Source organism: Pelophylax lessonae, assembly GCF_965119305.1.
Source record: "Pelophylax lessonae genome assembly, chromosome: 4".
In the NCBI taxonomy this organism is placed as follows: domain Eukaryota; kingdom Metazoa; phylum Chordata; class Amphibia; order Anura; family Ranidae; genus Pelophylax; species Pelophylax lessonae.
The window spans coordinates 197,523,588-197,536,784 of record NC_138771.1 but is presented as its reverse complement, the minus strand read 5'-3'; the positions used below and the strand labels follow the sequence as shown (position 1 = coordinate 197,536,784).

The window sequence follows — 13,197 nt, the reverse complement described above, 5'->3', positions numbered from 1 at the left end:
AAGTATAATGACATTGTTGAAAAGGGGAGGAGCATGGGTGACCCTAAAATGTTGCCTCCCCCCCAAAAAAAGTTCTGCGGACGCCCATGGGTACCCATTCCCCCCTTCCCCCTCCCCCCCTGAAATTTGCCAAATGTAGCACCAGAGGGGGGCATATAGAAGGAAGTTCCACTTTTGGGTGGAACTCTGCTTTAAGCAATGGGGCTGATTTACAAAAAGAGTTGAGAGTCTTCACTCAACAAATTGTGTGAGTATTCATCTCAGTTATCTTATAATGTTAAAAACCAATTCCTGTTCACTTTTAATATCCAATAATGTACGGATGAAAAAAGTAAAGGGACTTTTATTTCCACGTGATTGTTTAAATCAGAGGTAGGCAAACTTTGAGAGGTAGAGATCTACCTGGACAACATGGAAGAGATCAAAGATCCAGGTGTGGAGCAAGAAGAGCATATACTGTATTGTGTCAATGGTAGTATTCTCTGCCCCCTTTCATATCACCCCCCCCCCCCCCACCAACAGTAGTATCCTCTGCCTCGACCCCTACAGTAGTGGGGGCAGGAGCTGCCAGTGTTACTTTTTCATAACAAACGGGTGATTGGTTGCTAGGACTGCTTTGCATCCTAGCAACCAATCACCTGCTGTTAACTTGAAAGCTTAAGTAGGTCAGCTCCCACCCTCTGTCCAGAACTATGCTGCCTCCTGATCTTTGCTCTGCTGTGAGTATGAGCAGTGGAGACTGGGGGGAAGGACTGACAGCTAAGTGGCACAACCTTAGTTTCGGCAGGAGAGTGACCAAGACCATGGTCTGCCATGGTGATCCCTTGACTAGGGGTCGGCAAAGCAAGGACATGTTTGCAATTTACCCATCACCCACCTGTGGTCAATTGGTAGATTGCAATCGACGGGCTGCTGACCCCTGGTCTAAATGAAGTGGATCATCACACAATTTATTGTTTGAAATTTCTCAATTCCTTTAGTATAGTAGCCCTAGTATTTACTTTTTTTTTTCTTTTGTTTTTTAATGGAAACATTTCTTTTCAAATACAGCTGCTTATTATCGTGCAATTACTGCAAAACAAGCTAATCTTGTTTCATTGCTGTCCTTTCGTGCAAACTATAGGATTTTATTGTTGGTCTCTATGCTTCTCCAATTTAAATCTTAATATTCATATCACTTAATAGTATTTTAACATAAAGTGTTGATTTGCTATACACAAATTGCAGCTGTTCATTAAAAAAAAGTGTTTTATACCTTACTCTATATTCACTGTAGGGACATAGACATTTATTGATGAGATTATGGACATTTTTCCAATTGTGCCTAAGTACCTTTTAGAGAAAGTGGTGGTGGTGGGGGTTGATATATTGCAAATTAAATTGGCACCCAAGAATTCCAGCTCAAGCATAAATGACTTTCAAAGATGTTTACCTCTTTCTAGGAAGTTGTCCCATTTGGTACAGAAGGTGTTGTAGAACTTGTATTAAGGGAGCCAACACCAGGGAAACCAGTAACATGGACAGGACCTGGATTTGCACGTGTTCTACATGGAGCTGGACTTAGATTTACTGTCAATAACATTCCATACTCTATGGATTTCATTATTGCAATTCGATATGAGCCAGAGGTAAGGTCCTCCATATTTATGTTAAGCTAAAGGCACGGGTATATGTTTGAATGGTTTTATGAATGTGAAAAATTGTTGTCTTTATTCAATTAACCCCTTCAATACTGTGGTTCTGCTTACGTATTCTCACTCAGATGACTGAGTTTGGTTGAATTTGTAGACATACCAGCAACAGTTCACATCACATATAAATTACATAAAATATGTACATACATCTAGACTTAAAATCATATTTGTAAAAAAAATGTAAAATGATTGTATGTCAAACTGCTAAAATGTGGCAAGCAGTAAACCAGTTGGAATTTAGTGTGTTATTGAATACTAAACTACAATTTGAATGTTGTTAATAGTGCAGGAATACATAATATGTTTAGATTCTTAGTGGTTCTGTGTGCCCCTATGAATTCTAATGTGTGTACGCACAAGTATTTGCATGTATATTATGTACATATGCAGTGTATTTTGGAATTTTTTTATTCTTTACGGTTCATTTTGCATGCTATTACTATCAGAAGGAGGAGCTATGCCCTCAACGTGACATTTACACCAAGGCCCACTTTTTAGGTCCAAAGACTATATAAGGTTGCCTGGCCATTTTTACTGGGTTTCACTTCACCAACTGTCACACGTGAGTCCATTCATATCTAAGAAGGTGCTTTTTATGGTACTAAACTCAGACATCATACATTTAAACAAACTACTGGTGTCTGTTATGTTTTAGGATGGAAACTGGTATCTGCTCACCAGATGGCCGTTACATGGAGAGTAAAACTTTCAGCATTAAACAGTTTCAGGTTTGTGCTGAAGGAACAAGAACCAGAAGAAATGAGGGGCCGCCTTTGTTCTCCTAATATATATGTGGCCAGCAGACCATCAGCTGCAGAATCATATACCATTTACTGCTGGAGACCCATGTTGAAATAGGCACAAGCTGAAGCAGAAAGCAGAAGTTGAAGAAATAAATATAACATGGCTATTCTGCTAGTAAAATAACATAATAAAAGTTAATTTAAAAAGTTAACATCTTTAAAAGTTAATTGGGAGACTTTCAAGTGCCCGAACTAAGCAGAAAATGTAATTCCGAAAGTAACAAGTCTTTATCATGTACTAACCCAAAATGTCTATGCTCAGAAGACGTTAAATAATTCTATCTTGGCATATATTAAAATGTTTAAAGTCATTACCTTAAACACTAAATATTGCATAGTGCCTTTTACTTTTCTTCTTTTGAATGTATTTATGTAGTCATTGGAAGATTGGACGGCAAGAATTATGGTTAACCCACCAAAGGATGGGTTAAGCGATCAATGCAAAACCAACAAACCTCTGCCTGAAGGATACACACTACAATTGCTTGCCTCTAACAGGTAAGCTGTAATTCCTCCTTAAAGCGGAGTTCCAGTCCCCTAAACATTTTTTAGTTGAAGACGCCTGTAGCTTTGACAAATCAAGTACATGAAGATTGTCAAACAGTCAAAATGCATTTCGTTTTATTTTATTAACCACTTCCCGCCCTCCCTATAGGCAATTGACGGTGGGAATGTGGTTGTATTATCCTGACCGGACGTCATATGACCGGGGCGGGGCGCGCAGAGCGGCGATCGGTGATGCGAGGTGTCAACCTGACACCCTGCATCTCCGATCTCGGTAAAGAGACTACTGACGTAGCTCTTTACCATGTGATCAGCCGTGTCCAATCACGGCTGATCACATAGTAAATAGGAACAGCCGTTGATCGGCTTTCCTTAGTTCGTGCCTGACAGGCATGAGTAAAGGAGCGCCAATCGGCGGCTCCCCTGACAGGGGGGGGGTCGGCACTGGTAATCAGATCATTGATTACCAGTGCAGACCCTCGGGGGGGTGCCACTAGAACCACCAGGGATGCCCACTATGGCCCCAGGGATGCCCACTATGGCCACCAGGGATGGCAATCAGGGCTCAGGGAGCCCCCCATTGCCCTCCCCATCAGTGCTGCCCACCAGTGCCCTCCCTATCAGTGCTGCCCACAAGTGCCCATCATTGCCATTTTTCAGTGTCGCCCACCAGTGCCCATTATTGCCCACCAGTGCCGCCTATCAGTGCCCATTAGTGCCGATCAGTGCCGCCTGTCAGTGCCGATCAGTGCCGCCCGTCAGTACCCATCAGTGCCCACCAGTGCCGCCTATCAGTGCCCATTAGTGCCCGTCAGTGCCACCTATCAGTGCCCGTCAGTGCCACCTATCAGTGCCAATCAATGCCGCCTATCAGTGCCTAGCAGTGCCGCCTATCAGTGCCCACCAATGCTGCGTATCTGTGCTACCTATCAGTGCCTATCAGTGCCGCCTATCAGTGCCACCCCATCAGTGCCTCCTCATCAGTGCCTGTCAGTGCAGTCTCATCAGTGCTCATCAGTGCAGGAAAAAACTTATTTATTTACAAAATTGTATAACATAAACAAAAAAACTTTTTTTTTTTTTCAAACTTTTCGGTCTTTTTTTATTTGTTTAGCAAAAAGGAAAAAAAACAGAGGTGATCAAATACCACCAAAAGAAAGCTCTATTTGTGGGGGGAAAATTACATAAATTTGGTTTAGGTACAGTGTTGCATGACCGCGCAATTGTCATTCAAAATGCAACAGCGCTAAAAGGGGAAAATTGGCCTGGGCAGGAAGGGAGGAAAGTGCCCTGTATAGAAGTGGTTAAAAAATAAGCTTTTACTTACCTGATGTCAAAAGCAGGCAGGTTCCATTCTAGCTGTGGTCATCTGAAGCCCTCCCGCATTCATTTCCGGGATTTCCGTGCAGCTGGCTACCCAGCATGCACCCGGATTTCGCGCCTGCGCAGTAATATCACAGTGCGGCTCTCCCTCCCGTGCAATTAGGTAATGCATCAGCTGTTGCTGTGTCCCCACCGCGACCCAGTGCGCATGCTCCGTCCCAGTGCGCATGCACAGTCAGTCACTGATCGCGGCTGTATGTAAATTGTTGCTTAAGTCCGCCTATTTGCGTAATTTCCGCCCTGCAAATAACGCGATATTTCGTCCCTAGGCGATTCGCAAGGAGTCATGGGATACATCACGGTGCTATCCCAGGGGCCCTTGCAAATCGCCGAATGACGTCATCGCCGAAGCGTCCGCCATTACAGCGGCGGACGAAAATATAATATAAAAGGTATTTGCATTTAAAAAAAAAAAAAAATTACTACGATTGTGAAATGTATTACTAGAGTCTGAATGATCTAAAGGGACTTAAAAAAAATGGATGGAACTCCGCTTTAAAGTCTATTTTAAATTATGCACCCCATGACAAAAAATACCACAGTTACTGCAAATGAATGTATGGGCATTTGCTAATTCATTAAAATAAAGTCAGTCAGTCAGTCTTTCTCCTAGGTAATGATGTAATTACACTCAAACTGTTTATTTATTTTATTTATTTCATTTGTTTGAGATTATATCCATCTCTTTGATTGTTTATTTAATGGGCCACTAAACCTTTTTACTTTAATTTGGAGGTGTATTGAAAAAACTATTCTATGTTGTACTTCATGCTCCATTGAAATCATTCAAATAAAATACATTCCCTAGCGCTCTATTTCACTATGTACTGTAATACAGGTAGTTTCTGGAATTTACAATCCCCAAAAAGATTGTAATGAAAAAACTGGACACTAGATGGCAGTTTTACTCACATATGAAATCATCTCCCTTACAAACTGGATCTTTCATACATTGTCATTTTCTAAATATAATTGGGGTTGGAACAACTGTGACATTTGAAATTACAGTTGGAGAGATCAAATCTGTATAAGAAACAAATTCTAGTAATATGTCTTATCGTAAATGCAGGAAGACCTTGTTGCATGATTCATCATGACAAACAATAGCTGTGCCAGGAATTTCTGCCAAATAATCCTAAAATTTATGAGAATGTCTTCTATCTGTTGTAATCCCTATCTCTTACAGGATTGCACTGCTGAATACATCTGTGTGCCTGGACCCAGACAGAGAATACCTAATAGATGTTTATTTCACTCAAGTATCAAATATTCATACAAATAAGCAATATGTTCTTGTTGATTCAGTAAGTACATGAACATATTAAAAAAAAGACTTGTGTCAGTTGCATAAAGCCATATACATCAAATAGTTCTTGTCTAATGACGATAAGCCGTGATTCCATTGCTGCAGCATAATACAGTATATGATTAGGCGTTGATGGCATTATTGTGTATGTTAAAAAATAATCATTTTTATATTTGATATTCCTTGGGTGAAACTATTAGCTGATGCTGAAGAAACTTTATAGCAAACCTGTAATCCATCCAGGGCATTTAAGTTAGAGAAAGGGGCAAGCACAAACAATACTTACCTTCCATCCATCACCCACCCCTGTGTATACTGTATATTGACTCAATAATAAGGTTAAGAATTGCGTATCCTTTCCACACCCCAATGTAACAATGCATGGGCCTGACAATTGTTCATTCAGGTGCTGAGAGATGCATTGTATGAAGACAGGGGAGAGAGTCATACATGGCATCATAATTAAAGGTGTTGGGTTTTTATCCAGCTCTGGTAGTGAGAGATGAGAGTGGTGGCCGTAGAAGTGATTAGTGAATATATCCTTATACCTAGAGTTGTATAAAGTACTCGAAACCCATACTTGAGTAAAAGTACAAGTGCTCGATCAAAAAGTGACTTGAGTAGAAGTGGAAGTGCTCGATCAAAAAGTGACTTGAGTAGAAGTACTAAAGTATTCAACATTTTTTGTACTTAAGTATTGCAAGTAGTTTCTTTAAAAATTTTGCTACTCAAGTACTGAAAGTAAAAGTACCAGTAGTTTTGAAAAAAAATTGCTACTCAAGTACTGAAAGTAAAAGTACAAGTTCTGTGTTATGTAGTTATTAAAGAAAGAAGTCAAAAGTTTGAACATCATATTGTTTTTTATTATTTCAAATGCAGCTTTTATTTATACATACAGTAGCATTTATTTTCATATGCGCTGATAATACACATGTTTTGAGCTTCATGAAACCTGCCATCTACTGTTCTGGCAGTGGTAATTTTTATAATTGTAACGAGTAACTATGCAGCACAAAAAAAAAAAAAAAAATTCGGAGTAGAAGTATTGAAATCATTGAAAAAATGTAGTGAAGTAAAAGTGGAAGTAGGAGAAAAAAATTCTACTCTAGGAAAGTACAGATACCGCCTTTCGGTACTTAAGTACAGTAGTGAAATAGTTCTATTTAGTTACTATACATCTCTGCTTATACCTCCTGCTCTAAAGCCCTGGAAGGGCAAAGCACAGGTTCACTTTAACCACTTAAGCCCCGGAGGATTTGGCTGCTCAAAGACCAGGCCCTATTTTGCGATTCGGCACTGCGTGACTTTAATGGACAATTGCGCGGTCATGTGATGCTGTACCCAAATGAAACTGACGTCCTTTTTTTCCCCACAAACAGAGCTTTCTTTTGGTGGTATTTGATCACCTGTGCGATTTTTATTTTTTGCGCTATAAACAAAAAAAGAGCGACAATTTTGAAAAAATAACAATATTTTTCACATTTTTTTATATGAAATTCTCCAAAAAAAATGTAAAAATCTAAATTTTTTAACATTTTAGGCCAATTTGTTTTCTGCTACATATTTTTGGTAAAAAAAATAGCAATAAGCGTATTTTGATTGGTTTGCGCAAAAGTTATTGCGTTTACTATCTACGGGAAAGATTTATGTAATTTTTATTGTTTTTTTAACTAGTAATGGCAGCGATCTGCGATTTTTTTTGTGGGACTGCGACATTGCGGCGGACAGATCGGACCCCTGACTGACATTTTTTACACTTTTGGGAGTACCAGTGACATTACTACAGTAATCAGTGCTATAAATATGCACTGTTACTGTAAAAATGACACTGGCAGGGAAGGGGTTAACTTTATTGATGATCAGTGGGTTAAATGTATCCCTAGGGGTGTGATTCTAACTGTGGGGGGCGTGGCTTGTGATGTAACCACAGACACATACGATCCTACATAGCAGGATCGTATAGTCTCTGTACTTACATCAGGGAGAATGAGAGACGGCTGTGTTTACATCAGCCGTCTGCCTTTCTCCCTCTCCTGCGGGAGATCGTGAGTGGCCAGCGGACAACGGAGCCGCCGGTCACACGCGCAGGGATCCCTGTGAACGAGCGGGGGCGCGCGCTCGCCCCCTACAGCCTCCTGAGCTAGCGACGTAGCCCTACGTCGGTTTACCCAGGAGCGGCTGACTGCCGCAGTAAATAGTCGTGCGGCGGTCGGCAAGTGGTTAATGACTGTGGGTGATGTACAGATACACACTGTAAAACAGTGATGGATGATTTTTTTAAAGGAGAATGTTCACTTAACAAACTGTTAGAAATGTTAGAAATCAGTAATGGCCATTTTCTAGGTCAGTATTCAAGGGATTGTCAAACAAAAAGCACGGGGGGACAACTTCCAATGTAAAAAAAAAAAGAAAAAGTTGAATAATTCCATTTGCCAGGGATCAGCAATTTTACCTCCTTCCCACCTACCCCGGTAGCCCTTTAAAAGTAAATTCTAAATGCCTGAGGAGCGGGGGAAGAATCAGCTATCATGTGACCCCTGTTATTGGCTATCAGATTGATCACATGATGGGGAGCCTGTCCCACCAGCTACCGATCCTTAGTGGGAACCAAGAGTTGTCTTTAACAGCTTAACCTCCTTGTGCTAAAAGTGAGCAGTGAGTGCATTCTAAGCACAGCAACATTGACCATCCAGACCTCCAAACAAGAGAATTCAGTCTGAGTAATGGTTTGGACCAAACCCAGAGCCAATCCCTATAAAATGTACCTGCACTTTTCTTAGCCAACCGCTTGTGTGCCACAATGTACAGTGAATTCCGATATGTGCCTTAACTGATTTCCTTACACTGTATATGTGCTTTAGGGTGGCATTCAGAATTCAGAGCAATGTAAATGAGACTATAGCCTAGCTTCAATAATACATTTAAGCTAGGGACACTACTGCTTAGGGCAGGGTCTCTACAAGTGTGATGCTTAGTGTACCTTATATCTTGTATGGTCCCTCCATCTGTGTAGCCTGTCCCCTAAAACCTCTTCTTTTAAGCACTGTGGTGGGTGATCACACACTAATGTCATAAAGTACAATTCAAGATCTAAAGTCCTGCATTGTGTGTGAGGGCCCACCCACAACCCAGAGCGTTGGAGAGAAGAGGTGAGTACCAGAGACAGGAATAAGGTAAATGTTACAAGCATTAAAATCCTATTTTAGGAAGCAAAGAAAGTCCCCAATATTTGCTTACCTACAGACTTTTAGAAGCTACATTAATTTGGGAAAAAAGCTGATTTCCTAAAAATTACACTATTAATCGGAGACCCCAGATTGTGTTATAGTAATTAGCGATACTTGCATTACAATATAAAGAAGCTGACAATATATACTGTGTGTATACAGGTGCAACTCATAAAATTAGAATATCATCAAAAAGTTAATTTATTTCAGTAATTCAATTCAAAAAGTGAAAATCCTACATTTAATATAGATGCGTTTCACACAGAGTAATATATTTCAAGAATTTGTTTCTTTTAATTTTGATGATTATGGCCTACAGCTAATGAAAACCCCAAATTCAGTATCTTAGAATATTACATAAGACCAATAAAAAAGGACTTTTAGGACAGAAATGTTGGCTTACTAAAAAGTATGTCTATGTACAGTATAGTATGCACTTAATACTTGGCCAGGGCTCCTTTTGCATGAATTACTGCATCAATGCTGTGTGGCACTGAGGTGATTAGCCTGCGTCACTGCTGAGGTGGTATGAACGCCCTGGTTTCTTTGATAGTGGCTTGCAGCTCATCTGTATTGTTGGGTCTGGTGTCTCTCATCTTCCTCTTGACTATACCCCACAGATTCTCTATGGGGTTTAGGTCAGGCGAGTTTGCTGGCCAGTCAGTGTGGACAGGTGCCAAATACTGCTGGAAAATGAAATCAGCATCTCCATAAAGCTGGTGAGCAGAGGGAAGCACGAAGTGCTCTAGAATTTCCTGGTAGAGGGCTGCACTTTCTTTGGACTTGATAAAACCCTTGAACCAACACCAGCAGATGACATGGCTCCCCAAATCATCATAGAATGTGGAAAATGTTGCATTTCATTTTGAAATCAAGGTCCCAGAGTCTGGAGGAAAAGTGGAGAGGCACAGAATCCAAGTTCAATGAGGTCCAGTGTGAAGTTTCACAAGCCATGTCATCTGCTGGTGTTGGTCCACTGTGTTTTAGCAAGTCCAAAGTCAGCACAGTCCTCTACCAGGAAATTCTAGAGCACTTCATGCTTCCCTCTTCTGACCAGCTTTATGGAGATGCTGATTTCATTTTCCAGCAGGACTTGGCACCTGCCCACACTGCCAAAAGTACCAATACCTGGTTTAATGATCATCTTATCACTGTGCTTGATTGGCCAGCAAACTCGCCTGACCTAAACCCCATAGAGGATCAGTAGGGTATAGTCAAGAGGAAGATAAGAGACACCAGACCCAACAATGCAGATGAACTGAAGGCCGCTATCAAAGATATCTGTGCTTCAATGACTCCTCAGCAGTGCCACAGGCTGATCCCCTCCATGCCACGCTGCATTGATGCAATAAGTCATGCAAAAGGAGCTCCGACAAAGTATTTTGTGCATATTATACTGTACATGGACATACTTTTCAGTAAGCCAACATTTTTGCATTAAAAATATCTTTTTTTTATAATTGGTCTTATGTAATATTCTAATTTTCTGAGATACTGAATTTTCGGTGTTCCTTAGCTGTAAGCCATATTCATCAAAATTAAAAGAAAGCAATGCTTGAAATACAGTATCTCACAAAAGTCTTCCACCCCCCACATTTTTGTAAATATTTTATTATATCTTTTCATGTGACAACACTGAAGAAATGACACTTTGCTACAATGTAAAGTAGTGAGTGTACAGCTTGTATAACAGTGTATATTTGTTAACCCCTCAAAATAACTCAACACACAGCCATTAATGTCCAAACCACTGGCAACAAAAATGAGTACACCCCTAAGTGGAAATGACCAAACTGGACCAAAAGCGTCAATATTTTGTGTGTCCACTAATATTTTCCAGCACTGCCTTAACCCTCTTGGGCATGGAGTTCCCCAGAGCTTCACAGGTTGCCACTGGAGTCCTCTTCCACTCCTCCATGATGACATCACAGAGCTGGTGGATGTTAGAGACCTTGTGCTCCTCCACCTTCAGTTTAAGGGATGCCCCACAGATGCTCAATAAGGTTTAGGTCTGGAAACATGCTTGGCCAGTCCATCACCTTTACCCTCAGATTCTTTGGCAAGGCAGTGGTCATCTTGGAGGTGTGTTTGGGGTAATTATCATGTTGGACTACTGCCCTGCGGCCCAGTCCCTGAAGGGAGGGGATCATGCTCTGCTTCAGTATGTCACAGTACATGTTGATATTCAGGGTTCCCTCAATGAACTGTAGCTCCATAGTGCCGGCAGCACTCATGCAGCCCCAGACCATGACACTCCCACCACCATGCTTGACTGTAGGCAAGACACACTTGTCTTTGTACTCCTCACCTGGTTGCCACCACACACGCTGGACACCATCTAAGCTAAACCAAACTTTACATTTTAGCAAAGTGTCATTTCTTCAGTGTTGTCACATGAAAAGATATATTAAAATATTTACAAAAATGTGAGGGGTGTACTCACTTTTGTGAGATACTGTATATATATATATATATATATAGATAGATAGATAGATAGATAGATAGATAGATAGATAGATAGATAGATAGATAGATAGATAGATAGATAGATAGATAGATAGATAGATAGATAGATAGATAGATAGATAGATAGATAGATAGATAGATAGATAGATAGATAGATAGATAGATAGATAGATAGATAGATAGATAGATAATGTATGTATATACCATAAACAAGTGACATGTATGCCTTACATTCCACAACATAATCCATGACTTACAAAGGAAAAAAAAGTAAGTCATCTGTATAAACTACACACAAGTCCTGTCTTGTACACATTCCTTGTAGTTTTTTTTTTTTTTTTTTTCTTCTGTGTATGGATGATATCAGGAAAGTATAATTAAACAAGGGTAGGATGTAGGTCATGCATAACCATGACCTGCTGAGAGTAGGAATGTTTATTGTATGGTGTAATGCATAAGAAATGTTATTTAGGATTTCCTTTTTTTTTTCAAATCTAATTTAATATGTTACAAACATTAGTGTTATAAGATTTTGAAACTTAGTAGGTCTTTATCATTCCATGTGATAGTTTTTAACATTTAGGGTTGGTGTATTTTTTATACATTCTACAATATTTAATATATTGTTTTAAAAACCACGGTAAGTGTTGCATAATGAGACTCTTGGATTATACACTTTCTTCTGTAACTTTATCTGACAATTTATTTCCTTTAAGCTTGGACTGATTCCCCAGATTTCATCTCTAAGCAATCTCTGTACTGAAGAGCAATTAGAAGAATATTATTATTATAACTGCATAGAAATTGCTGCTGACATTGGAACAGAAATTCTGCCAGATGTCTGTGAGAAGCTTATTATTAGTATGTCTGCACGTATCCATAATGGTGCTGTTAGTAAGTATAAGATTTTTTTTTTTGCCGTTAGACAATCTGCAATTAAAGCACAACTATGAACAAAATTAAAAATCATGTATGTCATACACTCTGTCATTAGCATTAATACAACAGTTTTTAACTTTTTTTTTTTTATGTTACCTATTAGTAATCTGCTTGTAGATCTATTGTTTTTCATTCTGTAACAGACAAAGCTGTCCATCAAAAGCTGCACTGGCAGGGGTGCTTACAGAAGTCGGTTTTATATATATATATATATATATATATATATATATATATATATATATATATATATGGCTTAATTTAAAAAATAAAATAAAAAATGTGTTATTATGACAGTTTAAAATTGATAGCAAGATTTGGGATTTGATTTGTTTTGTCTTTTACATAAAGTTTATCTAAAACTACACTGTCTTCAGGGTGATAGCAATCTAGTGTAATTTCCCCTTTAGAATGAACAGTGTTGTCACCCCATACCAGGAAGTGGAAAAATAATGGATGTTTTTGTAGGAATAGCAGGAAACAAAATGATGTTAAAGGTATTGCAACCTTTAAAAAAAGTTTCATTGTTTTAACTAGGTACAGGGTATTAGTGAAGTTATATTCCCTGGGTTGTTTTATTGCCTTACTTTGTAATGATGGGCATACACGTTGTGGCTGCAGTTTGTGTCATGGCTCATTGATTTCCCTATGTCTATGTGTTACTGCAGCTACTTCTTGTTCTGGGTCACACAGCGTCCATTCAATGCCTAGCCATTTCCTTTGTATTGCATCACAAATGTAAGAGTGCTAGTGGTAAATGTTCTGCCTGTTTGTGCCTGTGTCAAAACAAATTGCTATTTGACCCTCACCTGCACCTGTGCTAGACTAAGAGATCCGGGGATTGTGGGATACATAGTTTCTTCACAGGAAGTTCAGTT

At 39.5% G+C, this 13,197-nt stretch overlaps 1 protein-coding gene across 1 annotated transcript in view; it reads left to right on the top strand.

Annotated features, from left to right (window-relative positions):
* LAMB4 (laminin subunit beta 4) overlaps positions 1-13,197 on the top strand; it is a gene marked incomplete at both ends in the record, with an annotated part of 184,994 nt that overhangs the window by 74,081 nt on the left and 97,716 nt on the right. Inside the window, 4 exons of the mRNA XM_082256455.1 lie at positions 1,443-1,628; positions 2,874-2,995; positions 5,571-5,688; positions 12,100-12,277. Coding sequence (XP_082112581.1) covers positions 1,443-1,628; positions 2,874-2,995; positions 5,571-5,688; positions 12,100-12,277 — 604 coding nt within the window. The remainder of the gene's footprint in view (positions 1-1,442; positions 1,629-2,873; positions 2,996-5,570; positions 5,689-12,099; positions 12,278-13,197) is intronic.